This window comes from Argiope bruennichi, chromosome 5 (genome assembly GCF_947563725.1).
Source record: "Argiope bruennichi chromosome 5, qqArgBrue1.1, whole genome shotgun sequence".
Lineage (NCBI taxonomy): Eukaryota > Metazoa > Arthropoda > Arachnida > Araneae > Araneidae > Argiope > Argiope bruennichi.
In genome coordinates, this window is record NC_079155.1 from 26,758,043 (window position 1) to 26,781,852 (window position 23,810).

Consider the following 23,810-nt stretch of genomic DNA (forward strand, 5'->3'; position numbering starts at 1 on the left):
ATAACTTAGTTATTAATTCTATTTGTAGGTTCATAAATTGATCTTACATAAATATATTATTATTGATTTGGTATAAATGGTAATATGTAGAAGACTTATTTCCTATTACAAGCACAATGGTAATTATAATCAACTGGAACCACATATTTACAGTCCTGCCCTTTTAAGATTTCAAAAGTAATTTCTTTTTCTCCTCATATTTCCATGCTAAGAATTCTATAATATTTACAATCAAGATAAAACTAATCATTTATAATCACACCCAATAATGGCTTAATCCCATAAAACAATAATGAAAATTGGTCATAGTTTGAGGTAATGTCAAAACAAGAAGAAAATTGATTCAATTTGTGTTCATGGAACAGATATCATAAGCTTGTAGACCTTTTTTTAAGAAAATAATATATATATCTTTTGTAGAAACAATTATAACCTGAAATTTTGTTTTAAAATTATGCAAAATATTTGTAGATATGAGTTATACTATTTCATTCTATATGCAAAGCTTGAAACAAAATTCTTGTTTTTATTCACTTCTAGATATTGAGAGGGATGACAGTAAAAATTCTTACTGTTCGTTTCATGTTGTTTGATGCATACAACTGGTATGTACCAATGTAGTGTCTACAGAACATGATTTTATATATATATAAGTATTAAAATCAAGTTAATAGGAAAATCAAATAAACCAAATAAAAAAAGAATCCAGCCTGAAGACTTTTTCAAGGGTCACCCTCAGGCAGGGATTCAAAAAAAGGGATTTTTCCCTGCCTGAGGGTGACCCTTGAAAAAGTCTTCAGGCCAGATTCTTTTTTTATTTGGTTTATTTGATTATCCTATTAACTTGATTTTAACACTTTTGTCTCAATTCATCTGTGTTTTAGAAGTAGCTGCATTTGCGCTCTCTAAATACTATGAAGTTTTTCCTGTTCCTTTTTTGGTTTTAGTTTGAATAAGAAATAATTTTTAGTTGCGATTCCGAAACTATTTCGTTTCGTTTTCATTTTGGTTTCGCTTTCAAAATATTTCTTGCTTTAGATTGGTTTTATATATATGTTACGGCCAAAGCCCGAAATCGGCCAGATCGCGAATTGGCCGGCCAATTCGCGATCTGGCCAACGTTGCTGTAAACTTACCGGCCAATGTCCGATCTTTTCTTGATTTCGGGCTTTGGCCGGCCAATTCGCGAAATGGCTGGGGACGATCGGCCAAAGTAGAAAGAAAGGAATCAAGAGCACATTGTTTTACACCCTGTTAAAAATGAAGTATTTAAAAATGAGTACTTCTGTGTACTGTTTTTTTTTTTTTTTTTTCTTTTTTTTTTTTTCTTTTTTAAGTACAATTGTTTCAGAAACGAGTTCAAATATAAGTGACACCTCTGAGTTAAAAATAAGCTTGTAATATATAAAAATACGATCTCGTGTTATTCTGTTCTCATATTAAAGCCATAATAGAAATTATTCAGTGAACGTATATACTTTAACAACGTGATAGCGTGAAGATTAGATTTGTGCCCTTCAAAATGAAAACATTATATCTTGAGCAAAGGCGTTGCGTATCGTGTATGAATACAAAGGCAAATTGAGTATTCAGTTTTCAATTACCTTCAGTTTTCAATTTCAATGTCGAGAAACCCTGCAGAGGATTAGCGTACCTTCATTGAGACACTCGGTGAAGTGGTCTAAAATCGCCCGTTTTTATTTATAGAAGAGTGATATTGAAATTTCATAAATCAGTCAGTTTTAGTGATTGATTTAGTAGGTTGGAGTTCAACAATTTTTATTAAAAATATTGGTGTCTCAAGAATATTTTGTTAAATATGATTCAAAGGGTAGAGAACCTATGTAAAAATTTAAAATTCCTGATTCATCGGAGCATTTATTGACTAAAGTTATATTAAATATAATTATTTAGTTAATTTAGACCATTTTGTTAACAAATGTATGACCCAAATTAGCTGATGGTAGCTGATTAGAATGATTATCCTAAGTATATTAAACTATGTTTGCATTAAATTAAATTTTTTTTATTGAATTAATTGTCAAAGCTCATAGAAAACTTTTCCTCCTTTTACTTTTCAGAAAATATCTTATTTCATTTTTTTTTTCATTTTATACAGACACCTGCAGAAAATTACAATTTTGTTTATTATTAAATTTGCAATAATAGTTGATTTATTTTTTTAATTTAAACTTCTATCAATGTGATGGCAACACGTTGATAAAAGCTATTTTTTTAATTTGACGTGCTCGTACAGATTAAATTTTAGCATAATTTAATCTAAGCATAATTTATAAATAAGCTTTAATTAAAAAAAGCTTTAATTTGATGCAAAAATCGATTTTGTGCTGTAATATTTTCTGGTTATAGCGACAAAACGCCGAAATTACGCTTAATTTGTAATTAAAATTCTAATTAAAAATTTTAAAAAATCGCTCCACGGTGCATATTTTCGACCTCCAAGGTATATATATATGAAAAATTTGATAACTGTTTGTCAAACGGTTTGGACTGTAGAGCGCCAACACACACACACACACACGCACGCACGCACGCACGCACAAACATACATTGAGCTTTATTTATAAGTATAGATTATCACATCGGGCTTTGGCCAAGGATTCTCGGCCACTTCGCGGAATGGCCAGCCAAAGTAGAAAATACAACATTAATTGCAAGTATTTCGGACTTTGGCCAAACCTCTTGGCCAGTTCGCGAACTGGCCGTATTTCGGGCTTTGGCCGTAACATATATATATATATACATAATAATATAAAGCAGAGGCTGAAAAGAGTTAAAACACTATTAATTTTTAGACTTCATTTTTATTCCCATCCAGGAGGCATAATTTATGTACAAGCAGCAATGACAAGGCACATCAACACAGAAAAACACAAGAGCGAAAAGAGGAAAAGCTAATGAAATATTTATTCCCATGATTATATACTGTGAGATTTTAATTGGGATTTCTTTACACATGTCGATTTAGGTAAGGGAATTACAGGGATCTTTTAAAAGAATGTGTTAGATTGACAAATTTTTATCCCTTCACTCAGTAAGTGGGAACTTGATCAATGTCAGCAATTTTACAGAGCTTCTGTTGTATTAATTAAATAAAAAAGGTCGAATTGGATCAGGAAATAATTTTTTATTTCCTGATTGAAGAATGAAGTTAATATGGGCTGAATTAATATAAAACTTTGGAAATTAATTAAGATTAAATTAAATTTTAAAATATCATTAAATATAAATATATATATATTAATTGTGCTTGCATTATTTTTTAAATTTGTTGAACAATACAGCATATTAAATTAAAAAATAAAATATTACACAACAAATTTAAATCAAAGCTTGACACATTTTGGCATCTATTAAAGACTTTCTTGAACTTTCTATCAGAATCATCAAGATATATTCTTGATCTTGCTCACAAAAAGTCAAAAGAATTTTCAAATCTTTTAATGAAGCTATGAAATTTTTCAGTATTTTGTTCACTTATTTTAGATAAGCTTTCATACCTGTTAAAAATTTCAATTTTGTCTTTAATGCTCAAATGAGCTGATTTTCTTTTCTTTTTTTAATGGATTTTATTTTGTAATTCGGTTGCAGATAGAAAGGAATTATGGCAATACAGTTCTCAAGTGAAAGCTGGCAGTGCAGCTGTCCTTTTAAATCAATTCAGATTATTCTAATCCAAATAAAAGAACACGAATTCTATCCTATAGGAAAAATACTTGCCAGATGAACATACCCATTTCACAAGTAATCAAATCACAGAATTATAGTTTGGTACAAACATAGACATTGGAATAAGTCTGTGTGTGTTTCAACATGTTACAGTTTACATAAATAGGACCAATATATCCATAAAATATATACAAATTTTATTAAATATTATTAGTATACCAGTAATATATGTATACTTTTTTCAGAACATACTTATTTGTAGTGACATTTTTAATGTTTTCATAAAAGCAAAATCTAAAACGTATGAGCATTATAACTTAAATTAAAGGTTTTAAAGTGAGTTAATAAGTAATGGCAGAAGAATGCAAGTTATATGATTTAATTATTTTTGACTCGTTCTTCAGGTTTGCACTCATATTTATTATCATAGAAATGAAAATACTAGAAGTGTTGTATGATTCAGTTGAATACACAAAAAATGAATCTGAATTTTAAATCATTTCAACAAGTAACATATCATTTTTTCGAATTTATATATGGTTCATTGATTTACAAGAATACTAACTATTAATAGAAATTTAAAAATGTACTTTTTGAAAAAAAATTAAATTTTCTTATTTAAATTTTGATAAAAAGTATTAATAATATTCTGTAATGTGTTTCATATAATATGAAAGAATATATAAAAAAAAATCCCTTAATGCCACCTCTCCCAACTTAACACAAGGAAAGCTCTGAGAGTAATCCAAGAAATGTCTCCTTGTAGTTTTTAGACAAATTTTAGAAAATTTTAAACAACTTAATTCAGAGTCTAGTTGATATATCTTGATCCAAATAGATATTTCTTCCACTTCTGCATGAATAATATGTCTATGAAAAATTTAGTTTGAAACCTAAATGTTATTTGATGTTATTTGGTTTTAATCTAAATGTTATTTAGATTAAAACCATGTTTATTTGATCTGGAATTACCCATATTTCACAAAAAATATATGTAACATATCATACACGTGATGTAATTAAATTTTTTACCTTCAGTTTCCATTTCTACAATGAATATACCAGATTAATAATTTGAAAGTCCAACATTTTAGAATCTACTAACATAAAAATACATTTATCATTTTCTTGTACCTCTCTCTGATCCCCTTGGAAGAATATTATTACTAAGCCACTGAGAAGGGGAAAAATCCAACTTTGGTATTGTTAGATCTTTAAAAATTCCATAAAAGCAATAAATTTCTATTTGATACATTGAATGAACTGTCAGGACAATTGAACATGTTAAATCCACAGAAATCTAAAGAATAGAGTTGCAGTGAATAGCTTATAAACCAGTTAACAGCTACGTTGCACCAGAGCAATTGCTTTTGTATCGTGGTCATGTTACTAGACTGCGAACCATATGGTCCCAAGTTCTATCCTCGCTCATCACAATTCACCACATTGGTGACCTTGGACGATGATCCTTCAACCTTCATACAGCTGTTGTGACGCCATCTACCCGCAACCAAAGTCGTCACTCACTTTACACAGCAATAGCATCAGCAACCACTCACCCACACATGTTCGACATAACGCTTGGCTCTACTCAAATGGGTTCAGGCACAATAGACTCAACAGCTAATACATCATCACTCAACAGTCATATTGTTCGTCTCACCTCCGACCTACTGGAGGGAGAGTCTGTAGTGAATAGCTTATAAGCCACTTAACAACTACGGTGCACCAGAGCAATTGCTTTTGTATGTGGTCGTGTTACTGGACTGCGAACCACATGGTCCCAGGTTCTATCCTTGCACATCACATACCGCAACAGGGTATAATTTTTTTCATCCAAACAATGCAAAATAATACCACCATTTACATACCAATAAATTTTTTAGTTAATATTGTCACTAAATATTGTCTAAAAAATGTAGTTAAGTTACATATTTGGCAACTTATCTCTTTTAAAGAATTATAGTTTGTCGACTGTATCACATTTTAATTTAGTTACTATTTTATGAATGATTTCTCAACTTTGTTCTTAAAATAATAGATTTTCAAAATTATATATTTATTAATTAAACTAGATTTCTCTATGCAAGCATAAAATGAAAAAAAAAAACTTTAGCAAAAAAAATTTAAAAACTTATTAATAGACAAGGAGCTCAGATTAAATTATGTTTTCCTGTGTACTATTGACAGAGATACCCAGTACTATTGACAGAGACTGGCAGAAATACTGTGCATATATATTTTTTTAGTTTTAAAATAGCTTACTGGATTTGGAGATCTCATGCTTGCACGTTTTGTAGATCCTTCTTCATCATCTCGCTTTAGAATTCTTTTCTTGGCCATTTATTACAATTACAAAAATTACACAAACTTTCAAGTTCACTGCAAAAAGACGTACGCATACGTGCTGCGTTGAAGAGCACTTTTACCAGCTTTGCTGATTAATTGTTTTTACCCTTTTGAATTATGTACACAATTAAGTTGATTTATCTCAAATCAAATTGCCCAAAACACACACGTGCTGTCATGATTATAAACACTAAATAGTAAATACTAATCCAATTGAACGAATCGTTAAAAATAAAAAAATATCAACCCACAAGGATAAAAGTCATTCAAAATTAGCTAATATGCACGAAACGATCTTACTGAAAATTTTGATTGCTTTATATAAGTAGAAAGAGATTTTTGAATTTCTGCATTCTAGTTCAGGGGATTCGCTTTAGCAATAGTAATACATCAAAGTGAACTGAAGCGAATGAAAATCTGTTGTTATTTGGATAAATATTTTTTTTTTTGTATGTGTGTTATGTATAGTATTGTAATTTTTTCCTGCCTTTAATTTCTGGGGAATTGTAACGTAAGTGAAAATATCTTTTGCTCAGAAGCTTTCCTTTTATTACTAAAATAAAATAGTTAATCTTTTTATTAATTGGCATTTTTTAAAGTAACTATTTGCGGAGAAAATGCTTACGTTTGATATCCTTGATTCTTTTTTTTATTTCATTATATTCTTATTACATATTTAATTATCTATTTGATGATCTATCTTTAAAATGTTTGTCGGCTTTTAGAATAATATGCTTCAATAATAATTATTAATAAATAATAATCATTTGTAACTAAATTCTTCTTTGAAACTTACATTTGCAGGTATGAAAAAAAAAAAAGAAGCATTTAATGATATATAATGTATATAATGCACTATTTTTATAATAGAAAACATATTCTTGTCACCTTTTCCGTACAAGTTCAATTTATTAAATTCTTCTGTTTCAAAAAGTGTCAAAGTATATTTATGAATAATAGAAATGAACTTGAATGAAATTCTAGACAGATTGCTAAAATTATGTTTTTTAGCATTCCATAAAAAATCGCTTTTAGGAAAAGTAAAGTAAACTACATTTGGTACTTCACTATTTATTTACTTTTAAATTTTGAGTGCAAGTTTCAGCAAAGAATTATTTCTCGAGTTACATGTGGGAAACCGGAATAAATTTAAATAATAATAAGATGATATGTCATTAAAAAGTGATATAATTTCAAATAACTTTTATCTTTTTAGTTCTTATTTTAGAATGGTTTAATTAACTGTCAATTGCAATTAGAATACTCTCTGGATACATTACACATCATGCTTATATTTCTACAACTTTTAACTATTTTTTTTCCATATAATTGTGAATAAAAAGTAACTCTAATGCATGATTTACATAATATCGAGAAGGCTGAGTTATATTTCATATACTATTGTCGGAAAGCAGATTTTAAAGTAAGGAAGTGAATGTATGTTTATATATGGGAAAATATTATAGAAAAGAAAAATGAATGAAATTTTTAAACAGTGTTTAAAATATACAAACTTTTAAAAAAAATTCATTGTTGCTTAATACTGAACTGTAATTTCCACAGCATTAATTTGAAGTTCAGAAATTTTATTTAGTGTGTTTTAAATAGTAACTATTTTCAGTATAGAAAAATAAGCCAAATCACCATTCTTTGGAAGGGATGGAGGAAAATTTCAGAATGAAATATTTGTAGCAGCAACAAAAATAATCTGAGTTAAATTTTAAATAAAAATTAATAATTTTAGTTAAAATTTCTGAAAATAATTTTAATCAAATTGAGAGTTCAATAAATTGAAATTAATTATTTAATTTTTACTGTTGAATTAAAATGTAATTAATTATTGAATTAAAATTTAATGGAAAAAGGTGTCATCTAAGTTATGCAGAAATCATCATACAGTGTGTAACTTTAAATTCGCAGTTCACTTTTACAAAGATTTAATATATATTGCTAGTAGATTTAACATTTTATGTGTTTAATGCATGTTAAATCTATGATTTAAACATCAATGTTTGTATAGTATTAAATGTTTGAGAATAAAACTGATCTTATTCAATTGTCATATAAGATTCATTCTCACATTCCTCATGTACCTCAGTTTGGCGCATAGATTATTTATTTATTATTTTCTTTCATTTCAGAAAAACATGGTGTCACATTCAGATGGAGACTCTGCTTCCCAGAATGGTCATTCTGATAAGGTTTCAAGGAAACGATATAAGCACCACCGAAAATCTGTTTCTAAATCCCCACCATATAAATCAGTTCATCGCAATTATTCAAGATCTCCAAAAAGAAATCATAAAAGCCATAGATCTTCTCCCATTAATTCTTCTTATAAGCGTAAAAATTATTCTGAGTCCCCAGATTCAAACCATAATTCTTCTAGATCGAAGTCATCTTCTCCTAAAAGACATCGTAGAAATGATAGATCTCGATCCCCTTTGCATTCCCATTACAAAACTGAAAAACATTCGAGATCATTCTCAAATCATATAAAAAATACTTATAGTCGTTCACGTTCTTCATCTGTAGATGAAAAGACTTCTCAAAAGTATAGTAAATATCAGACAGGCAAATCTAGATCACCATCATCTAAAGCAAATTACCGTAATCAATCCATATCTCCACCTAAAAGTCACAATAGACAATCAACATCACATTCCCCCTCACGCATATCTCATAATAGAGGAGGTCATCAGAAGAACAATAGATATTATTCACGCTCCCCATCAATGGATAGAAAATCATCCAAGAAATTTAGTGAAGATTCTCCAATTAAGAAACATAAAATGTCAAAGAAAAGGCACCACTCTTCAGAAAGTTCTTCAGATGAAGCTCCTAATAATAGAATGCCAAAAAATCCCCAAAATAGTTATGAAGAAAGAAATTTTCATGATCCTCGAGATAATTTCTCTAGAAAATTTGGTGAATATGATGATGCAGGAGATCGAAACTATGGAAGAAATAGGAAGAATTGGGCAGCCCAAGAAGATTTTATGGACAGGTAATTAGAGTTAGAAATCATGGAAATTTTAATATTTCTGTTCTATTTACAGTGAATTAATTTGAGAGTAAACTTTCTACCAGCTGATGGGTTTTATGATTAGAAAATGAAAATACTTTATATTTTCATAATTTTATAAAATATGGCAAATTTATTTACTGTCTATCTTATTACTTGGAAGAGGCCACCATTCTTCATTTGAATTTAAGTTGAGATAGCATGACATTTTCTAAATAGTGAGATGGAAAATGAATTCCTAATATTCTGTTTTCAATGTTGTTAGTAGGAATGTTAAAATTATGGAATCTGGGGGATTTTATGAATGTTATGTATTCACTTTGTATTTTCATGATGTGCATGGAATATGTTGTATTAATTTAATTTCAAATCCAATGTCCCTCTTTTTGATAGGAAAAAGAAAATATCTTGGGTGAATGTAAGATGGCAAAACATAAGATGCTGCATTAGCAGTTTCTCTGCTCTCTCTTGTTGTCATTTAATTTCAAAATACTCAACTATTATGCATATTAGTTCAGTCATCAAAAATACTAAATTTATATCCGTTTATTTATTTTCATGTTTTTTATTATTACTTATTTCCCTCTAATTAATTCCCTTTTGGATTTTTTTTTCTATTTCTTTTTTTAAAATTACACTTGCTCTTTATTTAATCTGCAGAAAGTATAATTTTTTTTAAAATTATTTGGCTGTGTACAATATATTATTATTTTATAATATTTTGAACCAAAAAATTGTTTTTAATTAACTGAAATTAAAATTAAAATTTTAGGAAAATCATTCTGTAGTGAACATTGTCTAACTTCTAATTGTTTCAAATTTTTAACTCTTTGTCAAATGATCTATCCTCTTAAGTGCTGATATGTATCCCATTTGTAGATATATCAATTAACAAAGTGTCTGAATGATAGGAAAATTGTCATAAAATGTTCTTACTGAAACTAAATACTTTTTATTCTTGGTTATCTACTGCAAAATTAGGTTAGATTGTAAATTAATCCACAATTAAGAAATGGAGAAATCACTTTCTGATAGAAATTCATTGTTCATATGTTAAAAAAGTTTTCTCAATAAATGGATGAAAATTTTTGTATAAGTTCTTTGATTCAATATATTTGTATTCTATGTTGGTCTGTTAATTTGTGTAATTTATACTTTAGATTAATAAAAGTATGCGTAATATATTAAATATATTTATTTATGTGTATTATAGAAGAAGAATGGAGAGAGAGAAAATAGGAGCAGGAGGTGTTCCAACAATCTGGGGTACATCTCCTAGCAAAATTTCTGAGTAAGTTATTGAAGTGCTAATTTTTCAATTATGCTGTTTGTTTAGTGTGTGTTCTTCTGAATATTGACAGCTTACATTATAATCCTATTTCATTTGTTAAAATATGTTTTTACCTAATTTTCCTTATATTTCAGCTCTGATGAAAATGATACAGAGGATGAAAAACAGAGAGTAGATATGAAAAGCAAGAATAGTGGTGAGATTTTATATGCAGATATCAATATTTTTATTAAATTTATTATTGTGTTAAAATTAAGGGAATTATTCCAAAGGGTTAAAAATATTTCATACAGAACATTTGCTCCCTAATACTCTTAGTGAGTGATTGGTGATCTAAGTATGTCCAGAATTCCAGATTTTTGTTTATTTATTTTCTAAAATTTTGAGATTTGTAAATTGTTTCCCCTTATCTTTCTCAAATTTTGCTTTTGAACAAACAAATAATTCAAAATTTAAATATATGTATGATATTATATCAGTGAAAATTTAAAATATCTATTTATTGAAATATCTCTGATATTTCACTTTTAATAAGTATTTTAGATATAATTTGTTGAAAATTTGATGAACTGAGCCAAATTCCTTATACTCTGCAAGCTGTGAATTTTTGTAGTTTCTCATCTCTAATTCTTGTACATGTCATATTCATACTACTCCCAGTTTCAAATTTAATCTTGATAGATAGGATTAATGAAATTTATTATTATATTGAAATATTTTGCTAATCATCAAAGTTTTAGTTGTTAACAAATAAAAACTAGATATTTTAAATTTACTTATGGTTAAAATTGATCATACAAACTCCTAGAATTTCATGCTGAATTTTTTTTAAATTAATTGATTGGAATTTTCTAATACATATTTACTAAGTAGTAACGTTTCTGTTCTACACAGAAATCTAAGACATTTAGTTTCTGTTTTTACACAGTAGTCATTGAAGTCAAATATATAGATTTTCAATTGGGTCATTTATTTTGTATAACTCAAAATATCTCTATAACTTTTGTCAGTCAAAATATTTTTATAATAATATTCCATTTATCCAAATCTAACAGAAATTGGGTTGATTGATTTGGCTTTTTAAAAATGCAAATTATTGAATAAAGCTTAAAAATTAAGTAAAAATGTCAAATTTCAATTTATAAACTAAAGTTCAAAAATTATAAGATACAGAAAGTTGTTGGTACTGTAAGATATATGTATATTTTTATGGAATTGGAAATTAAGTTATATATGTTTTTTATATGTACACATATGTATTACGAAATTATGTACTAAATTACAGATTAATGCAATTGTAGATTTATGCAAGTGATGTTTTTGAAAGATGTAATTTTCAGAATTTTAAATAACTTTCCTGAGTCATGTAAAGAAAGAAAAAAGTCCCTGAAGAGAGTGATTTATAATTTAATTAAATATTTCATTATTTATTTATTTTTTAATTTGGCAAAGTAAACAAACTAATTAGCAATTTTGAAACCATAAAAAGTTCTTCGATTGAAGATTTGTTTTTAAATCTAAAAGTATTGCATTTATTATTTCAGAAATATTTATTCTTAGAAAACTTGCTGTTTATCTTCTTTCATTACAGAAAATATAAGAATAGAAAAACATGTTTTATCAATGAGTGTGATAAAATAACCTTAAAAAATAATTTGCTTAATGTGGTTAAATTGGTATTAAATTTTTGAATAAAACTATTTTTTTTTCCAAATTTATTTAGGCAAGAAGAAGCATAAAACAAAGAAATCCAAAAAAGAGAAAAAGAAGAAGAAGAAGAAAGAAAAGAAGGCAAAGAAAAGTAAAAGGGAGTCATCTAGCTCCAGTGATTCTGAGGATTTAAAAGAGTTTGAAACCTGGGTTGAAAAGAAAAGTATGTAGGAAAATTTATTAATGTTTGTTTGATACTTTGAACCTCATTATAACAATATTGTAGACCTAGCAAAATATTGTGATTGACAGTTAGAACATTTTCACATCCATTCTGCTTATTTACTAATCATCAAATATTCAGTGATATAAAATTATTGTCAATAAAATTTGTTTTAGGCTTTCCTAAGGTGCAAATATTAGTTAAAGCTGTCGTTGCTAATAAAATATGCATAAAAGTGAGAAGGAAAGAATAAAACTACCTATTGTTAATCATTGTTACCTAGCAAAGACACGAATTTCATTGCTTTTTTGGAAATTACTAACCCACAAATGATCAAGTTTGCTTTCTCATCTAGTGAAACCATCTCAGAGTAACTTTGTCAACATTGTTATATAAGATATTATTTAAATCATTTTGCTTTCATTCAAAACATTTTCTGTAATTCTTCTCCTTCCTCCTTCTAACTCTTCTCCCCCCCCCCAAAAAAAAAATGTGTCTACTAAGAAATAACCATACTTTTTAGTAAAATTTATTTGCTTTAATCCTTGATCAGTTTCTGTATATATTCATAGCATATTTTCAAATACTAATGTTTAAACTATTCCCTCTTAGATTCAAAGTTTTAATGCATCAGCAATAAACTTCAAGGTACATATGGTCAGTTCGTAATGCTAATTGCCAAGAAACTGATCCAATAGTGCAGATAGAGACATTAAACTCCAGTTTATATTCCAGTCATCATACCTAATCCCCTAACTCTAGTTGGGTCCATTTTCTAGTCAATCTCCCCCTATCTTTTCCCCAGTTATTTCATATTCTTCACTATATGGTGGCCTTTCTAAGAAAGAAAATCGAGTCTGGGCTATATTAATTTTCTGAAGATGCAAAATTATAATTATAGAAACTGAATCTAAATGAAAGTCTTATTGTTATCATATCAGTCTTATTGTTAGGTTCAAAATATATAAAATAGAAATTCCTCCAGATCCAAAGAAAATATTGTATGTAGGTTTATCATTATATACAGGGATCACTACTTTAGTTTTTGCACTTTTGTTGAACTTTAAAATGGTGGGAGAAAGAGATGTTTAGTATATTCTCAAATTAAAACTAGATATGTTTAAGATTTTTAATTATTATTTCATATTTTTAAGAATATTATTTTTAGATATTTCAAATAATTATTCCTAATATTTATCAAGTTTAACTCAGAAGCATTCATTTATTTAGTTTAATGTTTGTAAAGATAGAATTTTGCAAATGATTTCTCATTTTCTTCCCGATGTGCTAGAATTTTGATATTTTGTTCTTAATGTGATACTATTTATTCAAATGTGATGCTATTTTAATAATTTTGGAATTTATACAAATTTATTTATTTATTGAATTATTGTTTCTGTGCAAACAGTGCACTTTGTAGTGAGAAAAAATTAATTTCAAGATTCCATAATATTTAGTGATGAATGATAAATTGATGGCTTAGAAGTAATTAAAATAAATAAATAAATAATCTACATTTTAACAGACTAATAAAATTGTATTTTAGAATAAAATTGATTTTAGTAAAATTATTCTTTTTAAAACTTTTCTTTTCTTTCATATCAACATTTTATTCATTCAACAACATTCATCTCATTTCGCATTCTTTTGTGATTTTTTTTTAAGGAATATCATTTTTGCTTGTTTTCTCTAAATGTGGTTATAGTCAGTGAAAACTTCAATTGATAGTGTATAAATAGTTATATATATTAGGTATTGTACTTAATAAGTTACTTTAGGATTGCAAAAGAATTTCAAAATTTAAAACAAAAAACTTTTCAATTTTAAGACTAAGTTAATTGCACTCAGTATCAATTATGTGTTGAAATTTGTCTCGAATATATAATTTGTTTATAATCGCTTTAGAATCTTATTTTGATGCTTGTATAATAATATATGATTTGGCTTTTAGCATAATTGATTCTAATTTTAGTTATCATAGTCTGTCAGAAGTTATTTTACTCATATCTTCTTTACTGTTTATCATCATTAAAATGTTCCATTAATTTTAGAATATGAATTCTTCTTTAGAGTATGAATTAGAAAATACAGTCAAACCTTTATAACTTAATCATCAATAATGAAAAAATAAATAAATAATTGTCAGTATGAAATATCAGAACAATAGTGAAAATGGTTTAACTTTCACCTCAACAGAGAAGTGTTTTGTTACAAAACATGCATGAAATATTTTTTTTTTTTTTTTTTTTAAATTATACAGTGAAAAATTGGTATAATTGGAAAGACAATTTTTTTGAACTCAAAACTATGTAAAAATAATTTTTTGCTTTAATATTTTTTGGAAACTGTGGCAGAAAAAACATTAAAACTTTTGTTTTAATTTAAATTCTAATTAAAATTTACACATTTCTACCCACTAAAGAATATCTGTTCTAGTTCTAATTCAAACAGTGTTCCACAAAGCACAAACACATGCACTCACATTCACCTTTATTAGTAGTAGAAGTTGATGGGAAATAATTTCAAGATTTTACCTTCCTCTTGCAAAATTGAAACAGATTGTGTTGTGTATTAAAATACAAAATTCTTTTGCTCGAACTCCAAGTCTTATTTTTAAATAATTGCTGTACATTAATTTTTGTATATAAAAAATATAAAACTAGTGGTGTTAAAATCTTTCTAATTGTTTTTAACTTTTTTAAGTTAATTATAACTTGAAATTTATGCTAGTATTTTTTTCATATTTCAGAACTAGAAGAAGGAGAAGAAGATACATCTGTTGGGCCATTACCAAAAACTCATGTTCAACTATCTGCTAAAGAGTAAGTGTCTAAGACACATGCATACTAAGAAAATAATAAATAAATTTTATTTTCTCTGTAGAATAAAATAATTGTTTTTAATCTCTCTCTTTGTCTTTTATCTTACACTTAGTTATGGCAAAGCTTTGTTACCCGGAGAAGGTGCTGCAATGGCAGCTTATGTTGCAGAAGGCAAGCGAATTCCTAGAAGAGGTGAGATAGGCCTGACTTCTGACCAAATCCAAGCATTTGAAGCTGTAGGATATGTAATGAGTGGAAGCAGGTAACAAATGGTTTTTATTAATCAATAAGGCTATAATTTCTTTATTCTTTTATTAGATAAAATTGTTGTTAGTGAGAAGCGTTTTATTATTATCAATCAACTAGCTAAAAATTTGTTATTACTTAATAATAAAGAAAAATGGATCTTGTTAAATATAACCTGCTATCTTTTGCTTTCAAGTTCAGTTTGTATTATAATTTATTTATTTTTAAATGAATTTACACTATTCTGGTTTAATACTGATAAAATATTCATGCATAATATTGATCATATGCTGAAACAAGTTACTCCGATTTTATGCTTAAATTTTTAGAAACTATCTTTATATATATAGCCATTTGTGTGTATGAAATCTGCAACATGATTTCTATTCATTTATGGTAACATTTCATAAGTATAATTTTTTTATTGTAAGTTTAAAATCTGTTAAATTGCTTAAATTATTTCAAATCTGAACAGTCTTTGTTATTTTATAGTATATTTATTTATGTTATACTATCCTTTGCTTTACATTGTCATTTATGAGATTCAATTTTTTATTTTTTTCTAGTATGTAGGTTTTTTTAATGATTTATATTGAGAATTCACTACTTTGATGATGCAGAAAACGTTATGCGTTTTCAAGAATATGTTGAAAACTGAACAGTTTTTTATAATATTAAAATATTTAAAAGTCTGATTTTTAAAAAAATATTTTAATAAATCATTTTTTAATTTAGGCACCGTCGTATGGAAGCTGTTCGATTGAGAAAAGAGAACCAGATTTATAGTGCTGATGAGAAACGAGCTCTAGCAATGTTCAATAGGGAAGAAAGACAGAAACGAGAAACTAAGATTTTGTCTCAGTTTAAAGAAATGATTAAAGCTGCCACCAATACTGAATAAATTTGTATGTAAAAGATTGTATATAGAGCTTCTTCTGTAGAAATATATATATATATAATATCTTTTAGTTTTTTGTATATAAAACACTTTTGTCACTTTCATTATAATTCAGTGCAGTTTCATAACAAACTGAATGGATTTTGTAAATTTCTCATTGGGACATGAAAAGTTTTATAACAAATCCTGTTATTCTTTATATCATAATTTTATTATTACTAGCCGCATCTGATGACTAGCTTGTTTGCCCAGATTATTGACTTTTTTAAGTTATTAAATGATTAATATAAAATGCATTTTTCTTTTTAAAAATTTTGTCTTGCGATTTCATACAACTGAAGAACATGAATTTAATTTAACCTTTTATGGCACAGGTCATTAAAACTTTTAAATTCTAATGAAAAAATATTATCAATGTGTATTAATAGGCTGTATACACATGGATTTTAGAGTCAAAAATTTTGTTAACTTACCTCCTTTCGCAGGGGTGAGGGGCAGGGTGTTCTCAAATTAGAACACCGCCCGTCTTGAGCATCTAAATGTAAGAAAATCTTTCGAAATCATTGCATAAATTCCTTATGATAAAAACAGTAATTATGAATATTTTAGGTTTATTGACACTTTTATTCATGTTCTAGCTAATTTGAAACTTTTAAAATATTAAATATACAAAAATATATTTACTATAAAAGTTCTAAACTAAATCTTATAAATAATTAAAAAACAAGAACTATTAAAATTTAATACAAATTATAATTTAATTCGACTAATAATAAAAATTATTTAATTAAAATGCTAAAAATAAATATTTACAATTAAATTTTACTAATTAAGTGTTAATTTTATTAATTATTAAAGTGGGAAATGTCAAATAAAATACAAAATTAAAAATAACTTTTTATATGGCATGAAATTTTTCAAAATATGTGGGATCGTCTTTTCGTCTAACACATAATGGGAAATTGTTTTGCACATTGTTCATGTTTTGTGCACATTTTTTTTTTTTTTTTTTTTTGATATTATGCAGAGAATATTTTCGAAGGGGACACTTGATGGGCATATGTTGATTTTTTTAAATTTTTTATTTATTTGGTCTTCTGCTGTACAGTTTTGTACAGGCATATGTACAATAATAATAACTATGAAAAAAAGTTTAAATAAAAAATTATGTCTTTATAAAACTAAATATTTACAGAAAAAGTTAACAAAATTATTTTGATAGTATGTTTAATGGCGGAACTTTTCATACATGAGCCATCTTGGTATTGTTGCAAATTTACAGTTTAATTCTAGTGCTGCTATTGCCATATTAAGTCCTTTCTATAAATGTTTGTAAAAGGGCATTTAAAAGAGGTTTGCCAAACACTCATTGTTGTCTTTTGGAACAGTCATGTGAATCTTATAAATGGCAATAAAAACATGACTACATAATACACTCAAGAGTTAAATATGACTGATGGATGAAGACTGAATAAAAAGTTAAAATTTGTGACTTTTATTAAGAAATGCATTTATTGATTCTAAACAACATAAATTATAATTCTCTAAGTTCAATCAAAGTGATTTTCCTACTGTAACTATATGTTTACCTCCAGCGGTTTAGAAATGAGCTATTGGGCACGGTAAAAGCAGGCACCCTATATGCATATATCTATAAAACAATTTTTTTTTTATTTGATTTACTTCAAAATAAAATCATGATATTTTTCATAGAATTTTAAAGAAATTTACTGAAATGTATTCTATGAATTAAGTTAATTACTACTGGATTTAATAAAGAAACTGTTATTAGCAAAGATTTGTATTTCTACAAAAGCATAATGGTTAAGAAATAAAGGGATGAACAAATGATATACGTTAAAAAAAATTAATATATTACAGAGGAAATAAAGTTAACATTTTTTTTAACTCAACAGGCAAAAAAAATATTTAGAAATTAAATTTATGGTGCATCATTATCAATAGAAAAATTGGCAAATCTTTAAAAGTTGTCATTATCTTTTCTTTCTAGACATTTTAGAAATTGATTCGCATCTGCACTAGTTGCTGGAAGGAAAAATAATAAGTTGGCAACTAGTGCAGATGTGATTGAAACCTCTATGGGGTTAGACAAGCTGAGGATTGTGCAAGTTATAACAGCTGTGGTTTCCAACTATTGTTCTTGTTGGGTCATAATGTTGACAGAGTGTATTTCAGAATATTTAGGAAATCACTTAGACGTCATTGATAAATATAAACTTATGGTGAAAATGCATTAACTCAATATGATTTTTTAATTTTTTTTTTTTTTTTGCATATTATTTATTTTTGAATCCATTCTGTAAACTCTAAAAATGTGATTCTGGCGAGTTGGCTGCTGATTTTTGACCTCATGCAGATGAACGCATTTGTTCATTAGCAGAAAAAAATTCCTCTTGGCAATCCGGAAGGCATACGTTGATTGATTCTTTTACTTCTAAGTTATTATCTGGAAACATAGATTGTTGATGTTAGAAATAATCAAAATTAGGGCTTGAAAATCACTTCTCAGCCCCTTACTTCTAAGATAAAGCAATTATCTAAACACTTTAGATGCAAAAGTTGTTCATCTTAATGAGGTATTAATTTGGTTAACTGGGTTTATTTTTCCATCTTCAATATTAAGTACTGTCTGTCCACGACAAGAACACTGCTAGACAATCGTCTATGTTTATGGCGGGCGTTATAGAAACAGGTTACTGTAGGAAGAGTTCATTTCGCAGAGGTAGAAATTCATTCAAGTTTCTCACGTTGGCACGTTTAGCGCCAAATTGTCTATATTTGGTATTATTGCCTTTAATTCTTGAAAACAAATTTAAAAAATAATTCACTAAACTGAAAATCATTTGCATACTCAGAATATTGAAAATATCTGATATTCCTGTCATATGTATACAAAGAACAAAACAAATCAAATAGAAAAACTGAATAATTATTTGTATGTCTAACGATTGCACAAGAAGAAAAAAATAATTAAGAAGTAAAATCATGCATGACAAAACATTAATCATCTTCATTTCATTTGTTTTTAATTTATATAAGTTATTAATATCAAAGTCTCCGCAGCAAACGCGAGGTAATCTGTCTAACATAAAAACTATAACATAATTAATCGTAATTATTTCATAATTTTTATAAAAGGTTGCTTTTATTCTGTTATAAAGTAAAATGTTCATTGTTAAATATGCTTGAAACCTTTCCAAATTTATATTTATTTATTTTTCTGATGTATATACTATTTCCCGAAACACAAAATTAACGATTGCCATACTATCAATTTTCAGATTTTTAAAAATCAAACTTTGATTTGTAACTTATTTTCAATATGCACAAGCTTTTTACAGCATAATTAATTTCGTAAAGTTTAGATGTAAAAGTATTCTTAATTTGATGATAATTCAAGTGTTCATTCATGCACGTGCCAGATGTCCCGGACTTAAAGGAACCCGATTAAATAAGCCCAACATCGCTTTATATTATTCTACGAAAAACGCGGTAAAAGTTTGTTTTCGTATTCCAGATTACCATTTATTCACTTCCCCCGGCTTGAAAAAGAAATACAATTATTTAAAAGAAAAATTTTTCTCACGAACTGTCAATTCAAATAATAGAGTGATAAATGAGCTTTTCCTTTCAATGTATATCAGCAGTCATGAGCTCGAAGCAATAAAGGATCCAAATTCCTGCATGCATTTTATCATTTCGGGGTTGAAAATTCTTCACTCCCAATGTCCTTCACATTTCTATTCAAAGCCCATCAATGCCGTTTGAGAATACTTTTCTGCTACCGTTTTATTATCACAATCAGTGCACCTGAGTAGAAAGGAATCTCGTTAAATACTTTAATCCGTCTAAATCACATTAACGTGCATAAATTTTTAGATTCTTGGAATCATAGTTAAGAAGGAAAGCTATTGAAACAACATGAAGGCAAGAAAACAAGTCTGAATAAATGACTGTTTTTCTTTATTTTATTGAAAAAAAAGTAATGCGCTACCTATAATATAATATTTTTTTCAGACCATTATATTGTTGAATAATATTTTTTTAAAAGGATGTCAAAAAGAAATATTATATAATGAAATGCAGTAAATATTAACCAAAGAAAAGATTAATAAAATATAAAAGAAGTAAGCTAAGCGAATATAAAGATACGTGCAACTGCGACTAAAGCGAGAAGACGAATGAGCAACAGGTTTTCTTTTATCGCTTCACATTGACGCCAAGAAAAAGAATACCCCCCAGACTTCTGTCCGATTCTACCCATTCAAAATGGATCGTCCCTACCGAAACCTGTTTCTATAACGCCCGCCGTAAACATAGACGATTGTCTAGCAGTGTTCTTGTCGTGGACAGACAGTAAGTTATAGCAAAATGAAAATTTTCCACCTCCTTTGGGCTAGATGGGCCATTTAAGAACTTATAAGAGATTTTCACATTTCTAACAACATATTAAAAGCCAGTCAAAATCCAAACAAAATTACTCAAGCTATCCTGTTCACAAGATAACATGAACAACGAATTATATGTGTGTGTGTGTAATGATATTTTTAAGTCTAAATTAAAACCTTTTTAATTTCCCAATTTTTATCCTAATTTAACCCATATTAACTTAATTCTAAAATGTTTTGTTATTTCCTGATCCAATTCTACCTTTTTTATTTAATTAATGCACCATGAACTCTGTAAAAATGTTTAAATCTGCACTTTCACACGCTCTAATAAAGGATAAAAATCTATCAAGCCAAGCAAAATTTTTTTAAAGATAACTATAATTCTCTTACCTAAATCGACACATGTAAAGAAATCCTTATCAGAATCTCAGAGTATATAATGATAGGAGAAAACTATTTCATTCTCTTAATGCTCGACTCTCTTTTCGCTCTTGTCGTGCTTTAGATTGACTATATATATAACATAATTTTTGAAGCAGAGTCGTGGCCCAATAGAGAGAGAGACTTTGAATTTTTAAACTTCGTTTTATTTCATCCCGGGAGGCGTGATATATGTACAAGTAGAAGCGATGAAACAAAGAACAACACAAGAAAAATGAGGAAAAGCTAATGAAAATTTATCCCCATGATTATATACTGTGAGGTTTTGATAGGAATTCTCTACACGTGTCGAATTAAGCAAGGGAATTATAGGGATCTTTTAGAATTTGTTTAGGTCGGCAGTTTTTTATCCCTTCACTCGGAGCATGTGAACCACCGACCTAAGCATTTTTACAAAAGCTTATGTTGAATTAATTAAATAGAAAAGGTGGAATGGGATCAGGAAATAAGAGAATATTTTAGAATATCTTTGATATGGGCTAATTAAACTGAAAGTTAGGAAATTAATTAAGTTTAAATTAGATTTTAAAATATCATTACATATATATGTATATTCATTTCCGAAGTTTTGTCATGAGAACCATTGTAATAGGTAGTCTTCCTGTAGGAATCTAATAGCAAAAAGATACTTCAATAAAATAATTTATATGCTTTAAAATACTTCAAGAAAAATGAAGTAAATAAAATAACCAGGAAAACTTTGCAATTATATGAAAATATACTTTTAATACGATGGCAATAACGATAACCTTGCCGCATGCAAGAAAAGAGATCATTCGTTTACTTTGTGGCATTTCATTTAGATGATTTCCTAGGAAATGTATATGTATTCGAATTTCTGAGAATTCCGTCTCTAATTCGATAGTACAGATTACCTTTACAAGGTGCACGATATTCCATTAAAGCGTCTTATCTTTTCAAAATTCATTTCTAATTTATTACAAATGACTTAATGCAGAAAATTTTCTAAACCAAGACTTCTGACTAACATGTTCCAACGCAGTTATTGGAATTTCTTATTTGGCGATGAATCATTACCTTCTTCTTAAAACTTGAATCATCCCCCTCCCCCTTTCAGCACATGATTTGTCTTTTTAACTTGCTCCTTTTCAACACCTTAACATTGTATTTTTCTTCTAGAAATATATCTCATTCAATGATGTCTTTTTGATTCTGTGTAGTTCGAGCATTCTCTGTAATTAATTTCTTATAATGCAGCGAATAAAATTCGTTGTCGATTTTCAATTTAACCCTAGATCATCGCTGCCTCGAAACGGTCTGTCTTTTTTGGCGATTTATTGCTGGCGCTGTGAAAGTAAACAATGCCAAAATAAAATTTTCGTATGATGTGGTGGTGGTAACATTATAAGCCAGTTAACAACTTCCGGAGAAGAGTGTACACTTTTGTCTAGTGGCTTTGTTACTCTGCTACGAACCCTAACGTTACGAGTTCGAACCTCAACCTGCACATTGGTGACCCTGGTTCTGAACAACCGCATCCTTCGTTCTGCTGTCGTGGCTCCATCTACCGGCAGCAACCACTCACACACGCTCGCCGTCGCCCGCCATAACACTTGGCGCGATATCAACGTTCGTCGCTCGCCATAACTGGCGCGATAAACTCTACCGTCTCACTGGTGGGGGACTGTTGTGGTGGTAACATTATAAGCCAGTTAACAACTTCCGTAGAAGAGTGTACACTTTTGTCTAGTGGCTTTGTTACTCGGCTACGAACCCTAACGTTGCGAGTTCGAACCTCAACCTGCACAATGTGATAAGCAACAATGTTTTTACATTCTCGTATATGTAATATAGATAAAATACAGTAGCCGACAAATAATTCCGAATTTGACAAATCTCCACGATTTATATCTCCATGATTTCGAAAACCATATTTTTAAAAAAAGTCTGTCTATCGGCGACGCAGATAACTCAAAAATTGAGCAAAAATTTGAGCAAAAATTTGAGCTTGAAATTTGTTATGCGGACTTCACACCAAATTTGCAGATATCTATCAAATTTTGACTAAAATTTGTTCAAAAGAAGTTCGTCTGTCCAGCTGTTCGAATATAAGTAAACACGATAATTATAAAAAGAAGAGAGCCACATTGATAAAATTCGGTACACAGATTTAACATCTATAGTGTAGATATATATCTACTTTTGAGCCAAATCTAACAACGGGTTGTCTATCTGTCTATACATTCAAAAGTATGTAAACGCGATAATTCAAAAACGCAGTGGCTTAAATATATCAATTTTTGTGTGGGATTTTGTGACTACAAGTGCAGTTTTGTGTCAAATTTTTATTTCAATCGGTTGAGAAAAACATACCTATTAACCTCAAGCAAGGAAATAATAGCCAAATAAATCGCCAACGATTACACGATAGATTCAGTAAAAATGTGAAACTCACGCCAAAAAGTAATATTTCATAACTATTGTTCTCCATTGCCATATAAGGCGTTCTCTGCCATGACATGTTTATTAGAGAATATGCGAGAAAACTTTGGAGAGACCACTACCGCTGGTTCTTATTATAAACAAGTACTTTTTGACAGAAAACGAAATATATTCTTCCTGAAACGAAATATGTGAAAGTGCTTATGTGATGGCAAATTTACATATTCGTAAAAAAAAGAGCGAAACGTTTTTTACATTTCGTTCTTTGTTCTTTTGCTATATTCACTTCATTTTCGAAATTCTGACAAGGATATTATTGCGATTAAAAGTCGGCTTTCCCACAATTTACATTTTTCCTTA

At 28.2% G+C, this 23,810-nt stretch overlaps 2 protein-coding genes across 2 annotated transcripts in view; one reads left to right on the forward strand and one right to left on the reverse strand.

Annotated features, from left to right (window-relative positions):
• The window catches only part of LOC129968841 (nuclear valosin-containing protein-like), a 28,759-nt gene extending 22,542 nt beyond the window's left edge, over nt 1-6,217 (reverse strand). The window contains exon 1 of the mRNA XM_056083121.1: nt 5,956-6,217. Within this exon, the coding sequence (XP_055939096.1) occupies nt 5,956-6,033 (78 nt within the window). The 5' untranslated portion in view covers nt 6,034-6,217. The remainder of the gene's footprint in view (nt 1-5,955) is intronic.
• A 221-nt stretch (nt 6,218-6,438) lies between these two features.
• LOC129968849 (NKAP family protein CG6066-like) lies at nt 6,439-16,218 on the forward strand. Its single transcript, XM_056083137.1, has 8 exons — nt 6,439-6,550; nt 8,181-9,046; nt 10,278-10,355; nt 10,490-10,551; nt 12,079-12,228; nt 14,978-15,050; nt 15,163-15,312; nt 16,032-16,218. Exons 2-8 carry the CDS (start codon nt 8,187-8,189, stop codon nt 16,195-16,197), a joined length of 1,539 nt encoding a protein of 512 aa, XP_055939112.1. The 5' UTR covers nt 6,439-6,550; nt 8,181-8,186; the 3' UTR covers nt 16,198-16,218.
• Nucleotides 16,219-23,810: the final 7,592 nt, after the last annotated feature.

What these genes read in the sequence shown, in the direction of transcription:
- LOC129968849 (XM_056083137.1), top strand. Translation starts at nt 8,187, where the DNA reads ATGGTGTCACATTCAGATGGAGACTCTGCTTCCCAGAATGGTCATTCT. An exon ending in AACCTGGGTTGAAAAGAAAA is followed by an intron (nt 12,229 to 14,977) that starts GTATGTAGGAAA and finishes TTCATATTTCAG; the next exon opens with AACTAGAAGAAGGAGAAGAA. An exon ending in GTTCAACTATCTGCTAAAGA is followed by an intron (nt 15,051 to 15,162) that starts GTAAGTGTCTAA and finishes TCTTACACTTAG; the next exon opens with TTATGGCAAAGCTTTGTTAC.